This window comes from Triturus cristatus, chromosome 2_2 (assembly GCF_964204655.1).
Source record: "Triturus cristatus chromosome 2_2, aTriCri1.1, whole genome shotgun sequence".
Classification (NCBI taxonomy): Eukaryota; Metazoa; Chordata; class Amphibia; order Caudata; family Salamandridae; genus Triturus; species Triturus cristatus.
Genome location: NC_140582.1, coordinates 1,023,996,265 through 1,024,012,316, shown reverse-complemented (window position 1 = coordinate 1,024,012,316; position 16,052 = coordinate 1,023,996,265). Strand labels below are relative to the sequence as shown.

Genomic DNA, 16,052 nt, shown 5'->3' with positions numbered 1-16,052 from the left:
TTTCTTTTAATCGTCACATATTATTTCCCATTTTCCGCAAGCCCCACTTTTGCTCATCCTACCAGCCCTCTAGGTGAGGTTTGTGGACCACAACCACCTGCTGCTTGTGCCTGAAATAGTTAAAATTAGACAAGAGCTTCAATTTATCTCTGGGTGAAGGTAAATGAATAAAGTTCTTTCCTTAGCTTTATGAGCATTAGAGAGATTTGCTTGCCCTGCAGAAGGATTACTGGTCTACTAATTTGTCAATGAACATCTCACATAAAATGACCATGTGTTAAATTGCAATATTCTTTGTGTCCAAAATATGTAGTTGTATAAGATTTATTTTGACATCACAATAAATCTTTCAAAGACATAATTATAGTTTTTCATGTGCTTTGTTGTGTGAAGTTGTGAAACACCATGTTGGGCTACATTTAATATTTAATACCTTTTCCTATGAAGATATGTTCTAGATATAGTTGTGTGGTGGATACACACTATTCTAATTTCTAGATAATCTGTAAGACATATGTAACAAAACTATATATTCTTAATTGCTTACTGGTGACATTCATTCCTCAGCGGCCTTCACCAAATTAAGTGTGATCAATGAGACATCTTACTTATCTCTGATTTGTTTGACATTTTAGAAAAGATATTAGACCAATTGCTCATCAGTCTACTGAATATAGTCAGGTTTATGGAAGAACATTTTGGATAAAAACTAAAAACTGTGGACCCGATTCACAAAAGTAATCTGAGACAAAATCCTAACTTTACGACTTCCGCGATTCACAAAGGGCATTTAGGACAGTGTTAAACTTAAGACCAAAACTTAAGTTTTGGTCAAAAGTAAACTGGGACAAAATCCTACCTTTAATACTCCTAAAGGCCCTTTGTGAATACCAAAAGTCGTAAAGTTAGGATTTTGTCTCAGATTACTTTTGTGAATCGGGCCCTAGATCTCTCAAGAAAGACTGATATAAATCATGTAACAAGGAAAGTTAGACTAACTTCTTAATTTCAACAAAATTACAGTTCACCAGCGTTATGCTTATTAACATTGTTCTGGAGACCAGGAGCATTCATCAACTCTTCATGCTGTTAGGCAAATGTGTTACTGTCAATGAAGCAAAGCATGCTATTGAGATGAAATTCCAGAATTGTGTTTATCTACTGGTATCCCCAGGAAACATATCAAATATAAGAAACTTTAGAATTGTGCTCTAATGAAAGAAGGATTTGGCAACTCAAGATGTGAGCATAGCAAACCTAAAGCCAAATTATTTTAAGAATTATATGTAGTATTGAATATTAAAAATATAGGATATATCACTCAATAGCACCTCTTGTGATCTATTACAAAAATAGACGGTGTGAAGAATCAGATTCAAATCATTTTAATAATTTTCCTTCCTATTTCATGAATCCCTGAGGGCAGTTCATGCTTGTCATATAATTTAATATTTTCATCATTCTGAAAAGAAGTCAGGTCAAACATGTAGAGATACAATGAACGATTATGGATGAATCAAAAATGGGAAAACATTGTTTTATTCTTTAATAATTTGTAAGAAAGATAAAATGGCAGAATAAAACTCCCATTTCTTATATTATAAAGCAATAATTTGAGAATCCTCCACAGTCCCTTACATATTGAAGCGTACAATAGCAGGAAAAGCTCTACAAAGATCGTTTGAAGCAAGACAATCAAAGGAGATGACCTTTTGGATAAAAACATTGTCTGCCTTCATCTGTCATGTGTTCCTGCCATTCCATTCACAGAGTGTTATTTTTGCACATTTCTAGTTTAGATACAAATTATGTTTCATTAGTATTGCATACTGGTTTAGAACTACTACTCGAAGAAGCAACCTGCCTACTGCTGTTGCGCACAATTAAGACCTCCAGGACTGACTCCTAGCAAGATAAGATGAATACATCAGATGTTTGTTTATGAAATAGTGGATAATTTACACTTTTTGGCATAATGATTGGTCGCACTGATATCTCTCTTCATTGGTCTGTTTATAAATGCAGACTTGGTGTTTGCCTCATTTAAGCAGAGACTGAAAACCACTATTTATAGGTAATACAGACCCTTGGGCTTTGGTTAAGCTTTATTTAATACTGGTTTATTGAATGACCACGTTCTTTAACCATCCCCTGCTGTAGAGGCCAATATGACGCCATGAATTACAAATAAAAGAACCTGCCCTAAGATGTTAGGGGGCCCTGTGAAGGCAGTAGTCGTTTTCTGTGTCAAGAGAGCTGTTGTACCCTGAAGATGGGTATAAGTCTCTTTTAAGAATCCTGTTGATGATATTGAGAAGGACCTTCTTGTATTGCTGGCGCAGAAGCGAGTAGACAAAAGGGTCCGATGCAGCCTTGCTGTAGGTGAGGCACTTGCTTGCAATCCCCCAATAATAGTTGATTTTCATTGTCGGAAGGAGCTCCACTAACCTGTGAAAAGAAGGAACATAAATTGAATGCTATAATTCAGGAACTGTTCTTAAAGTCATTCATGGCAGGGCATCATTTTAACTATAGCAAAAATTTGCATTTTACAGTCGTTCAAAGCTGCAACATTTTTCTCTTCAAATTTGCCCTAATTCCCATTAATACTAAGGTGCTGATTTTCATAGAAGCCACTCAATGCAGCGCAGCAGCCAAAATTCTGCGCTGCACTGTGTAACAAGGAGGGAGCTGGAGAGCGCCATATCTACAGAGATGTGGCTCTCTCTTTTCTCCCTTGTGCCGGCGCTGGTTTCAGCAGCTGTGAGCCAGGCACACGCCTTAATGCCACAGCGCTAAGGTGCGTGCCTGAGTTTACCCTTCCTGTACAAAATACTATGCCTAGACAAGTTCAAACAATTTTCCCACTTTGTATGTGTGCTGCACAATTCAGCAGGCATGCAAAGTAGGAAAAGAAAGGAGAAATGAAAACATTTCTCCTCTTCATGCCTCCTTTCAGATGGTGTTACACGATGGCGCTAAACCCTGCCTATAATTTGTAGGTAACATTTTGTGTCAAAAGGCATGGGTGGTTCCATGGGATTACCCCTGTCCCACCCATGTAACACCACCGTGGTGCTAAGTAACGCCAAGCAATGCGTCGCACTGCTTTGTGTTTCTTTCGGGGTACTTTCCAACGAAAAACAAGTTTAGTTCTGGAAAGTAAATTGGTAAATAACATTTTGTGCTGATTAGCGTCACTTTTCTGACGCTAACCCAGTGCAAAATGTTTGAAAATCTACTCCTAAGTGCCCCATTTTGAGTTTGTTTAGACAGGTTACTCTGTAAAAAATTTGACCGATATATTGCACTTCTAATGAGGCGGATGGGATGTCAATCATGGCGGGAGTAACCTGTCTGCCAAACCCGAAATCAAGCCCTCAGATTGCCTACAGGTTTGCACTTAGGAAAATGTATATGCATAGGGAAACAATCTGGAATTACACAAGACTATGCTCATGGAATAAAAAAGAGACACACATAGTTAATACACTCGAACACGTTGAAATAAGTATTGTCACCGGCTCTTTATTTACCAATCAGACATAAAAGACTAGAAAGGTGAATGTTCTATATTTATACCTGCAATTGAGTTTGAAAACATGTGGAATCATTAGTGACTGTTCCTCACTACCGGACATCTCTGTAGGGCACGCCATAGATCTCCAGTTAATTGGCTCGAATGAGAATGTTCCATAGTAACATCATCATTAATTGAACTCCGACGTCGTGTCACGAATCTTCCCACAGAAGGTGGCATTACATAATTTAATAGCAATAGAAGCATTTGTGCATTCATAATTGATATTGCAACTGCGAGTCATGCAGTAAGTCAAGGAATAAGAAATAATGTGAGTTTGGAACTCGTTTTACTTGATAACTTTACAAAAGCATTTAGGTAGAGTTGCTTCAAGCATCATTTATTTAAGGCTGTTATATTCCCTATGACATAGCAAAATGTGCGGTTTATGGTTAAACCCCTCACTCCCTTGTATACAAACACTAGGGGCCCATTGATGAGGAATTAGCGCAGGGCAGCGCCGCAAATCTTCTTGCGGCGCTGCCCTACGCCAATGTGTAAGGGCAGGAATGCACCGTATTTATGAAATACGGTGCATTCCTGTCCTTTTCCCATATGCTGGTGAACAATATGCTGCCAACACAGACACCTTTGCACCTGGTGCAAGGATGCCTCTGTTGCAGGCAGGATTGTTTTTGTGCAGGAAGGGTGACCTTTCTGCACTAAATCAATCCAGAGTGGCATTTTCCTCTTACCTTGTGTGCTGCACAAATAGTAAGAGTGAAAAACGAGAAATAAAAATATTTTTCCTTGTTATGCTTACTCTAGGGAGGTGTAATGTTCTGGTATTGCCTAGGTTTACATGATTTAGTAAATCTGGGGTAACGTCAAAATCCATGAGTGTTGCATGGGAACACCCACCACAACGCCCAAGGAACGTCTCCTTGACACAAAGCAAGGTAACGCAGCAACTTGCGCTGCTTTGTCTCACTCCATATCTATGAGGGCATGCAAAGCCACACAGGGTGGCTTTGTGTCGCCTCATGGATATGATTGAGAAGCTTGCACCTCTAGCAGATCAAAGAAAAGTGGTGCTCCAGCAGTGCAAGCAAGTCATATATAAGCCCCTAGATTTCTATGGTGAATTTTTCAGTGGGAATAAGTATACAGTTTTTAAATCATTTTAGTGTGTTAGATAACATCTAACAACATGAAAACACTGTTTCTGTAGAAAAATTCAAAAACTTTGAAGTATGAATTCATTATAGAGTGCTAATGATTATAAGAACAGGAGAAATTATCTATTTTCTTTCATACCATACATCGTCTCCTTTAACAAGGAGAAAGCATCTATACGTTTATGAAAAATATATATTTTGACTGGCTCTCAGCATCAACATTTGCCAAAAAATTCTTACATAGCGTAGACATGCTCACCACACCTTATCGTTGCCATATAACAGTATTATTCATGTATTTTTCCTTGATCATTTTCTAAGATGGGTACATTTTTGGAAAAGACATTGGTAACTATGCTTACTATGATAAGGAAATACGATAGCAACAAGACAACAGCACGCTGTTATATACTTTACTTTGGCTGACACTACAATCAAAGTTGTCAGGCAATGAAGCAGGTCTGTTTTAGACGTACAGGTAGTCAAAGTTTCAACCAAGACCCATTATTTTTGTATGATTACAGATCACATATAGTATCATGTCATGTTGGCTTTGCCTGATTGTTCTGCATTGCACAAAACTATCTTGATTCAAATCTGGTAGCTTAGGACCTGAATACGATGACGGTGGGACTGCCACTGACAGCCTGTCAGTGGCGGCCTCACCACCATCACAATACTCTTTTCCGCCCGCCACATTAGGGTGGCAGGCGGATGGGTGGCGGTCGGAGAGACTTACCACCGCAAATCCGAGAGGCTCAAGAAGCCTGTCAGACTGTCGGAGGGATTATGATGTCCCTCCCCGACGGCCTTTTCATGGCGGGTTACCCACCATGAAAAGGCTGGTGAAAGGGACATTGGGTGCCTGTAGCAGGCCCCCCTTCTCCCTTCCCCTGTGGCCCTCACTTTTGGGGTTATGGCCCACATGGTGCCTGTCACGTAGTGTAGGGATATGTGTAATGTCCATTTTTTGTCTCGCGGAGTGTGCTGCGGAATGCAGCACCCACCGCAATACAAAATATAAACATTGCGACCGCTATGGTGGTAGTCACATCCTAATTCAGCTGGCAGGACCGCAAATTTGTAGTCGGGTAATCCCATTTCCAAATGGATGGCGGTCGGACATAAGTTCGACCTCTATCCTAATGAGGTCCTTACTGTACAAAGGAAGCCGAGATATGTGTCTGGCTTCATAGTAACAACATAACATTTCAGCAGGTCTTCTTAGCCATCTAACATTCTGAAGCTGGTAAAATGAGAGCCATTGAGCTTTGTAATGATACGTATTTGCTATCCACCTATAGTGATAGTGACTGCAGACATTCGAGGCTGCATGTTGTGTGTTTCACAAATACTTCTGTTATCATTTTTTATTACACCTGGTGGCTATCTCTCTCACAATTCTCAAGTACTCTAAATTGTCATGAGATAATATTATTTAGAGATACCACTTCTATATATTCTATTCTTTTGGTGCGCAGTTTTACAAATTGCATTGAATAATTTAATAAAAAATGGGTTTATAAGGTTCTTGAGTATATTGGTCAGATTATCAACTAGAACAAAAATTTGGTTCTAGTTTCAATCACATTGCTTATAGTGGGATTACAGATTTAGGACCTTCTCAAAGACTTTAATTTATTTGAGCCCCACATTAAGACTTAAAGCTGACCCATTACACTTAGAGATCATCGTGGTTCTTGAGGTATGTTTTCATGAAAAGTATTACCATCGACTTGAAATGAAATAGCAATTTTTTTCAAAAAGGAACTTCTGACGTAAAGGATTCCTTTCCAACAAAATAAATAATAAAATAAATAAATGGATGAATACATGTCCCTGAGGCACTAGATGTTTTTCTTAGAGTCTGGGGAGACATTATTGTTATTTTCCTGTTGAGATCACATGCCTTTTACGGCAGTCATGAACAGGAAAACATGGCTGGCAGAAACAAGCTGGACCTTCCTATGCTTGTAAGCCAGTGATCATTTATTAAGAGTGCTGCTGTTAAAGAATTTCCGGAAGCAGAGTGTTACAAAGATGGTCTGCAGGCAGAAGAAACACAGACTCCAGATGGGTTCAGGTAAGATTTATTCACCGTCTCCACTGCTCCACTCCTGTCATAGCCTCGAGGTGCCCAACATTCTAAGGTAGCATTCAGAATCCCATAGTAGGAACATTCTATTTAACAATAGAGAGGAGGGGGGAAAGGAAGGTACCAAGTGGGAAGAATTAAATTACAACACAGAGCCAGCTGAGGACCAATCATTTTCTGTCTCTGGACAAGGCAGCTATCACTAGGGTATCTGCTGATTTTCAACTGATGCTCCATTACAGCCACTTTAATGGACAACCTAATTGGAAATAAAAACTAGCCTTAGAATCGAATTCTGACCTCCTACCTGCATTGGCGAGTTATCTGCCTCAAAGACCCAAGGACACTGAAGTTCGATGAAGAATTTAGTGCTGATTTTGAAGTCAGTGGTATCTGGAAATCTACCAATTTTCAACTGATTCTCTGATTGTTAAGAATCTGGCAGAAGAAATCCTGTTCTATTATTCTCTACCAACTGCTGCTGTACCAATTGTAGGAATCCTCCTATTGCTTTGCTTATGAGTTTACACTTCCATCACAAATCAATGCATACAATTATGATCCGCTTCTAAAACATACTCTGCTAATTTTTCCTACACTTTCCCACTTTTTAAAATTCAATTGCAACACATTTTTACACTGAATCCTATGGAAACTCCAAAATGTATTCTTTATCTTTTTAACCTCATGTTCTACTTCTCCAATTACTGTGATTTCCATGCATTACCTGTTAATTCTCCAATTACATTTTGCATTGGTAATTTTTCAGGTTTTTTATCTTTAGTTGTATTGTTCAGTTCAGTTCACAAAACTTTATTCGGATAAACATAGTATCCATAGAAGTACGACAATGGTTAAAAATAACGGGAAAAAAGTAACAATACATAATAGTTAGAATTACAGTTGTATAAACAGAATATCATAAAATTCGGATGACAGAAGAAAACAAGAGTCCTCAATAATAAATAAATCACTAATATATAAAACCAATCCAATCGATGGCTAAGAACTGTCCGTACGTGAATAAAACTCAGTGATTAGACATTGTCTTGCGTGCCCTGGTGGCAATTCTCAAAAATGTGCTTAGACGAAAAACCAGGTCTTCATCAGCCAAGGCAAGAATACATGAATAAGCAGAAACCAAACTAATAGGCCTGCTCTTATTAAAAATGGGGAAAGAAGCCACTTGATATATTTCATGTAATATTTGCAGAAAAACAGAAAGTGTTGAATTGATTGGCCACTCACCCCGTCACATGGGCAGGGTAGTGAATCGAGTTTCGGATGATAACCCAATGGGAAACACACAGCAAATGAAACTGTCCCAGCCCTCAGGCGGAATAAGAGGCTCCTTTCCCACCGACTCATAGGTAAGGGGCGATAATTTGGTAGGGGGTAGCAGTGCCGTTCGTAGGCCATATAACTGGAAACAGTAGGTTTATTTGATTCCGACACAGTTCTTACAGTGTTACATAATGAATAAAGAGCGCTTCTAAGTTCTCTTTTATTTACAGTTTCGGCTTCACTAGGATTTAAGAAAATGCAGCCCTTATTGATGCTGCATAAGCTTTGACACACTCCAGATAGCCAAGGAATATCCTTCCCCTGCTCACACTTCAAACAGTCTGTTATGATGTTTTTAGTTAAGGTAGCTGCCTGATTCTTCCAGACTGATAGCCAGAAGAGTGCTGGGCGAGCGCGTATAAAATCAGATATATAATTTAAGTTCAATTCCTTGTGGCAAATGTATTGTGGGGTCGAGATTGGGATACTCAACAGCTTTCTACAAAACCGGTTTTCTTCCTGCTGAATGCAGGAACTATCTGCAGTGCCCCAAATCTCAGCTCCGTACGTGGCCACAGGGACACATTGTAATTTAAATTTTTTCAAAATAGCTAAAATAGCACCTGTGTTCTTTGGGCGGGGAAAACTAAAAATAGAATTAATAGTCTTTGAGAACTTGCTCCTGGAGTGAGTAAGATGCTCAGTCCAGGAGCCGTTCGCAGCAAAGACTACTCCGAGATAAGGAAATTTACAGGTACTTGTCAATTTTAGATTGCCGGCAACAATAGAACTAAGCTGGCGTTTTCTAGGGCTACAGGACATTAAAAATGATTTTTTTAAATTAACGCACAAGTCCAAACTATCCATGAATTTAACAAAGGACTGTACTAGGATACGTAAAGAATTAGGAGTGCAGCCTATAAGAACCGCATCAACTGCGTAAAGTAGTACAGCAAGAGGTCTCCCGAGAATCATGGGGACATCTTGGGTCATAGGTACCAAAGACTTATTTAGACCATTAATATAAATAATAAAAAGTAGGGGGGCTAAGACACATTCCTGCCTGACCCCCCTTCCGACCTTAATGACTCCCGAGACCTCTCCCCCACTACCTATCCTCACCTGAGCCTCGAGGTCTTTATGGAGATATGCCAGAAAATGAACCAGTGGCTCATCCAGTCCATAGGCCAGTAGAATAGCCCACAGCCTTGACCTGTTCACAAGGTCAAATGCTGAGTTGAGTTTTATTGATTTTTCCACATTTGTTACATCACATAACGCTTGCATATCTCTCAGGGAAGTTGTTGCATTGGGCAGCTAAATATCATGCTATAAGATACCTTTAGGTGAAGGCTTGCTTAGACTTTACATACTCATTTTGGGTGAGTTCTCCCCACCCGACAACCTGCCTGATGGATTCCTTCACAAATAAAGTAAATCTGCATATATAATCCGAATTGATGGATGCACTGGAACCTTTGATTTTAGCTGAATTCAAATCTAAAACAAATATATAATTTACACCTGCAGGGTTACACCCACATCTGGTCCAGCTTATAAATTATTGGAATTTTCAAGAGTTGCCCATAGTACTCAAGGGAAGCTGCAGCTGCTGCTAGACCTATGAGTACTTCTGGTCAACATTTGAGAATTTCCATTTATTGTAATACAAAGCATTTAGAAATATGTAACTTGACATAGGACCTCATTCTAGTGCAGTTAGAATTACCTTGTTGTAAAACTGTAAGCAACATAAGGTGCAGACTGCTTACTCAGATACCTTGTTCCATCAGCTAGTAAGAGGACATTACAAATTTCAAAAGATGGGTCACACTCTGATTGTCAACAGAGTACCAGTATTCTACAAATGCAATATGGCTATGCAGTTTACCCCGCTCCTCTGAAGCAGCCATTAAAGGGTGCCAGAGGCAGAAGTCTGAACCTGAGCACTGTTAAGTATTTGACCACAGGACCTAAAGAAGAAAGTTTTGATTCAAAATATAGCAAGTATGCATTATGCAGGTGGTGATTCAATAGTTACCAATTCGAGGAAATAAGGAAGAAGAGCAATGTGCTGGCTTTAGACCTGAGGTCTCTATATAATAAATTAAACTGCCCCACACTTATGCAAATGTTGAAATGGTGGAAGCTAAGATCCCTCCCTCTCTGACCTACGGGAGTGAGGCACTCAGGGGTAGGGATTGTACCACCCTGGATAGAATGGTACTTAAAATATACAGGTCAATCGTCCAACTACCTTCTACTACATCGCCAGCACAAATCAGGCTGGAGTTTGGCATTGCCAAACATTCTCTGGTTCAGAAGGTGGGCTTTGCGTTGTGCTGTCTTAGCTAAGGATGGCACTGGTGGGCTCCTTGGGCTAACACCTTTGGCATGAACTGGAATGCGGGCCGAGCTCTTTGGCATGGGTCTATCTAAACGAGGCCTTGAACTACCTTGGCCTAAAAATGCCTGGGACTTATTTTTAGGCCACCTGGAGTTAAAAAATCTAACCAAATCCACTGTATAGTTGGCATCAATGCTTGAGGACAAAGACAAACTGTCTAAGCTCAGTCATGGATGAATGACACTGTAAAATAACTCCAGGCTAAAACCTCAGGGCTGCTTAAGTGAAACTTAGAAAAACAAAGTGAGTGTCCAGGAGGACTATTCCATATGCACTTGACATGAATCGTAGACCAAAAATTCTAAAGTTCTCTAGCTTTATTGAGCCAAATTTTTATTATATAAATACACAAAACAAGTAGACTTATTTGTACATGTCTCGTTTTTCTAGTATACAGTGGTCCAGTCCAGGTGGTTAAGGACCCAAGCCTCGTTTGTTTACACTGTAAGTGAAACTTAAAGCATCATGGCCATGGTGCACTTTCTGATGTATAGGTTGGAACTATTACCCTTTTTAAAAATTGTTCCCCAATGGAGAAGGAGGCTTGGGCATGACCCCAGGTGGTTATTTATGCAAGAGCCAGAGAACATTGTTCACGTCTTATGCATGTGCCGTTCCGGCATGTGGGATCAACGTGAGTTCTTGCATAGGAAGTGGAGAGATCGGGTATAAGGTCATGTAGGGAGGTGGTGTTGGCCTGTTTTGATCCCACGAACATTAGTCTGAACTGTGCTATGGTCACATTCCTGCAGTGATTTCATAAGAAGTCTGCGATTAAGGACTTCACTGACAGTGGGGAGGATGCAATTGTTTGAGAAGACATCAGTTCTCCTGTTCCTCCATGGCCCATTCACATCCTTAAATCTTTGACAGTACCCACATTGCCCACAGTCATATCTAAATCCCAATTTTCGAGATAGAAAGCACGTACGCCTTAATTTCAAAATCGTACCTCCTCTGACTTTCCAACGACCAGTCTGGACTTTCCTTTTCCATAACGGTCACTGTTCCTAAGCCAAGCGCTTGGCATAGACATTATAATAAGCATTCGCTTACTAATTTTTATTGAAATATATTTTATAAATTGACTCCTGCACTTTAATGCTTCTCAGAGCACTCAAATGAGTATTTGCGTTTTTAACTCAAAATGGATCTCAGTGGCTGCACTGCACGGTAGGTTTTACCTGCTTTTGCACCAACACAAGCATCCACGATTTTTAATGGTCTTTAACTGAATTTACTGCAATGAGTTTATGATGATGGTTCAATTTTATGTGTCTTGCACAGGCTTTTTTTGTCATGTATTATATTGCAACGGTTTTTATTAATCAAGCAATAAAGATTTATTTCCTTAAGATTCAATAGCCTCATAGGCCAAGGATATAGGAAAGGCTAGGCCGTTAGCATAATACATGCTATGACCTCTTTACCAAGACATAAAAATAGACAAACCAATCCTGGAGACAATATTGGTGAGCACTGATAATCAAAAAGCATGTTCTGGAAAGCATGCAGGACATACCTTCATAACAGCATGATAGAGGAATGAGAGTACACCCCTCACCATGCAGAGAAACACAACTACTGTTCCATGAAAACACCTTTATGCTGAAGAGGATGCAAATACGTCATGACTTGCAGTTACAGTTAATCAATGGCCGAAACAGGTTGGCTGAACCATACATGAATGAGACAGAAGCCAATGGCTTATAGTAGCCAATCTGTGCCCTCTCTTTATGGTCTGGTTTGACAGCACAGCTGGTGCCAGACAATTATGTGAGAATTACCAGGAAAGGGGCTTTGGCTCCACCCACATGCTGGGAGCCAGGAGTACATGTTTTGATTGGGCAGAAGTTGTGTGCTTCCACATAAAAGGTGTGTGCTTTCCGTACAGCTGTGATAATTTTGTTTATTTTTCCTGCTGCCTGAGCTTTAAATTTCAGGGGCACACATTTGACATTGTAATGTTAATGAACTATCTTAGATAACTGTATAATTTATGCGGCTTTTCTCTGTCAGTAACACATATGGGAGGAAGGTAGTCATTAAGCTGCATGGATTTTTAGGTCTGGCTTGACAGTGCAACTGTCACCGGGCCTGTTAACCTACAATATTATTCTACATCTCTTTGCTGCCACACACATACTTATGCATTCCCATGCTATTTACTTGCAACCCGTAACAGTATGTGGTGTACGCAATCAGAGAACCTGGTTTTACTACTTTATTGAGTTTCATACATTTTTTCATTGTATATTGTGTTTGTGTAATATCTATGATTTAAATATTGTTTGTACTGTTAATATGTTTGCACTTATTCTGGGCTATTATTAAAAGGTTGTGTACTCACAATTCTTGCTGTAGAGTTACATCTTTAATTCTGTGATACGTGTGTTATACAGTGCTAGGCTTGCCCTACACCACTTCCATGATCTAGGTTTTGGTGACACAGCCTCCTCCACTTTTAGGGTCAAACAGGCTTTGTTATGGGAAATGTCATTCAGAGACCTAGGACTTGGTGTCTTAGATGAAAGAGGCAACAAGCATTTTCCCTGTTACCATGGTGGCCGCTGAAGAAAATCTTTACACAATCCAAACTGTGAAGTGATACTTTTATTTTTGTAACTCTATAATCCTATGTAAAATTATATAATTACAAACTTATAAACTAATGTAACATGACATTTAAACAAGCACTACATGACAATATACACCTCACATAAAATAAGTTAACACTTTCATCAATAAACACTGGTAGAGGGAGGACACACGGCAAGCAAAGCATGCACAAATTGGGATTGTACCAAAAGGGATGTTCAAGACATATTCATCATAATGCAGAAAAAATCACGAACACAATATAGTGATAGTTTAATGTACCATTAAGTCTAACTCTGGTTGATAAATGTGGTATGATCACCAAGTCCGGGCGAAATTTCATTTACACAAGTGTGATCTCATGTTGTTTCCAGCATTTGGCGTTAAACCTGTTAGGCCAAATATGCACGCTTACATCATTATGCTATGTCTTGAATAGATATTTAATTCAGGTAAAAATCTTATTGCGGGAGTCTGGATCGAACATGAACAAACTGAACGCAAGATGCTGTTATTAACGTCAAGCCCAAAATGCATTTGTAAATCCAAAGTGGACACAAGGGCACTTTTCGCCATAAAAGGACTGTGCAAAATACCAGACCGGCATTTCACTTAATAACATGCAAATTCCTATAATTTCCACTAAGGAAATTATGCAAATTTTACCCAGGCCTAGGATTGGTCAGAAATATTGAAGACAGAATATTAAAGGATCACAATAGCAAAATATTGGAAGGTACATTTGTATACATTTTCTATACCTAACTTCACATATACGTACCTTGGTTATATATATATATATCTTCATGGTACATACATATTGAATTTAGAATAGTAAATCCATACCCCCCTCTGTACTCTTGCCTCAATATTTTGTCCCTCGGTTTTCTTGTCACTATATTGTGACCCGTCATTCCCTACCACAAACCCTACCTACACACCCTACCACAAACCCTACCACAAACCCTACCACAAACCCTACCACAAACCCTACCTACACACCATACCACAAACCCTACCACAAACCCTACCACAAACCCTACCTACACTTGAGCAACAAAGCAAACCTAATGTTACCCTGGAACGGACAATTTCAGAACTACAAATTCACATCTTGGAGAAATGAACATAAAATTGCCCCACCGATTAAAATATACTGCATATTAATTTAACGGATACCAACACAAAGTATTGCCATAACACTGTTACATAAATGTGAAGTGATCCATTGGAAAATGGAGATTTAGTCAGTAGAAGGAAAAGGACAGATGTACCATTTAGCACCCAACAGGGACGTGATGCAGTCCCGGAGGTGGCAGTCATTTTTAGCAAAGCTGTCATGAAATGATGGGCTGTTCTCGAGAAATGGAATTTATAAAGGAAGGCTGACACGTGTGCTGTTACGAAATAGACCCAACAGCAGAATTGTTTGTTTCTTTTTACCTCTAAACTCCTATGTTAAATTCCCTAACTACAAACTAATTAACTAATGTAACAGCACTGCCACCACGGAAGCATCCATTCAGATTATGCACAGATTTAATTTGGTGTGGGGACGCTGAGACCTGTGTATGCAAATATGCGATGGGTCACTAATAACAAACATACGTTGTCAGGTACATCATTTCTGGTAGTAGATGTCAAATGGGCCCTCAAAATAGATGCCAACATCTGACCACTTCGGGGCAGATTTACAAGCCCCTTGCGCCTCATTTACGCCGCTGTTGCGTCACTTTTGTGATGCAGCGGCGGTGCAAATCCTGCGCCATGGTGCGGGGTACTTACAACGTGACGCATCTGGGAATGTGTCATGTTGTAAAGCCCTGAGCCACATGTAGGCGTTCCTGTGCAGGGGGGGGGGGGCGTTCCGGCGCAGGAACGCCTCCTAAAAATGGCTAAGTGAAATCTACAAGATTTCACTCAGTCACTTTTAGGCCCATGCTGCGTCAAAATCCTGCGCCTGCCTGAAGCAGGCGTAAGGATTGATGCAGCATTAACAAGATAGGGCCCCCCCCCAGAGCATTGCTGGAGCAGCGTTGTGCTTGCGACGCAACTCCAGCAATGCGTCACTTTTACGGCACAGATGCGTCACGCATCTGTGCCGTTTTTGCCCCATGGTGCGCCGCATTGTAAATGCGGAGCATCCATGGTGGCGGAGCTGTGGCGCACAATAACTGGCGCATCCCTGCTGATATGCAAGGATGCGCCAGTTATTGTAAAAAAGCCCCTTCGTTTCTGGTAAAGGGTTCGTTCCTCTGTTGACACTTTCAGGGTGATAGGACTGTCAATAGCATGTTTGCAAATTGTACTTTTAAAAGGGACAACTGAAAGTAATTGCAATCTTTACAAAGCTGTCACATCGGTTCCATTTCTTATGAAACACTTTAGACAGTCCTAGGGGCAGATTTATGTTTCCTGGCGCATCCCTGCAAATCAGCAGGGATGCGCCAGGAAAGATGCGGCACGCAAGTTTACCCTTGCGCCATCACAGATGCGCCGCATTTACAATGCAGCGCATCGTGGCGCAAGGATAAACAGATGTGTGACGCATCTGATGGCATAAGGGCGGCGCATTGCTGGAGTCGTGTTGCAAGCACAACGCAACTCCAGCAATGCTCAGGGGCTGCCCATACCGAACATGCTTCAAGCAGGCGCAGTGTTTTGACGCAGCAGCGTCGGAAAAGTGACTCAGTGAAATCTGGTAGATTTCACTGCGTCACTTTTCCAAGGCTTTTTCCGACGGAACGCCCACTCTGCATACATTAAACCTGGTGCAGGTTTAATGTAGCGCAGGGCTTTACAACGTGACGCATTCTCCTTAGATGCGTCACGTTGTAAATAAGGCGCAACATGGCGCATGGTTTACGCCGCCACTGCGTCACAGAAGTGACGCAACGGCGGCGTAAATGTCTCGCAAAGGGCTTGTAAATCTGCCCCCAAGTATTTAACTCAACAATGCATTGGAATTTG

The 16,052-nt window shown here is 40.4% G+C and overlaps 1 protein-coding gene across 1 annotated transcript in view; it reads right to left on the bottom strand.

Annotated features, from left to right (window-relative positions):
* Window positions 1-922: 922 nt before the first annotated feature.
* GPR78 (G protein-coupled receptor 78) overlaps window positions 923-16,052 on the bottom strand; it is a 245,050-nt gene continuing 229,920 nt past the window's right edge. The window contains exon 3 of the mRNA XM_085643341.1: window positions 923-2,448. Coding sequence (XP_085499467.1) covers window positions 2,211-2,448 — 238 coding nt within the window. The 3' untranslated portion in view covers window positions 923-2,210. The remainder of the gene's footprint in view (window positions 2,449-16,052) is intronic.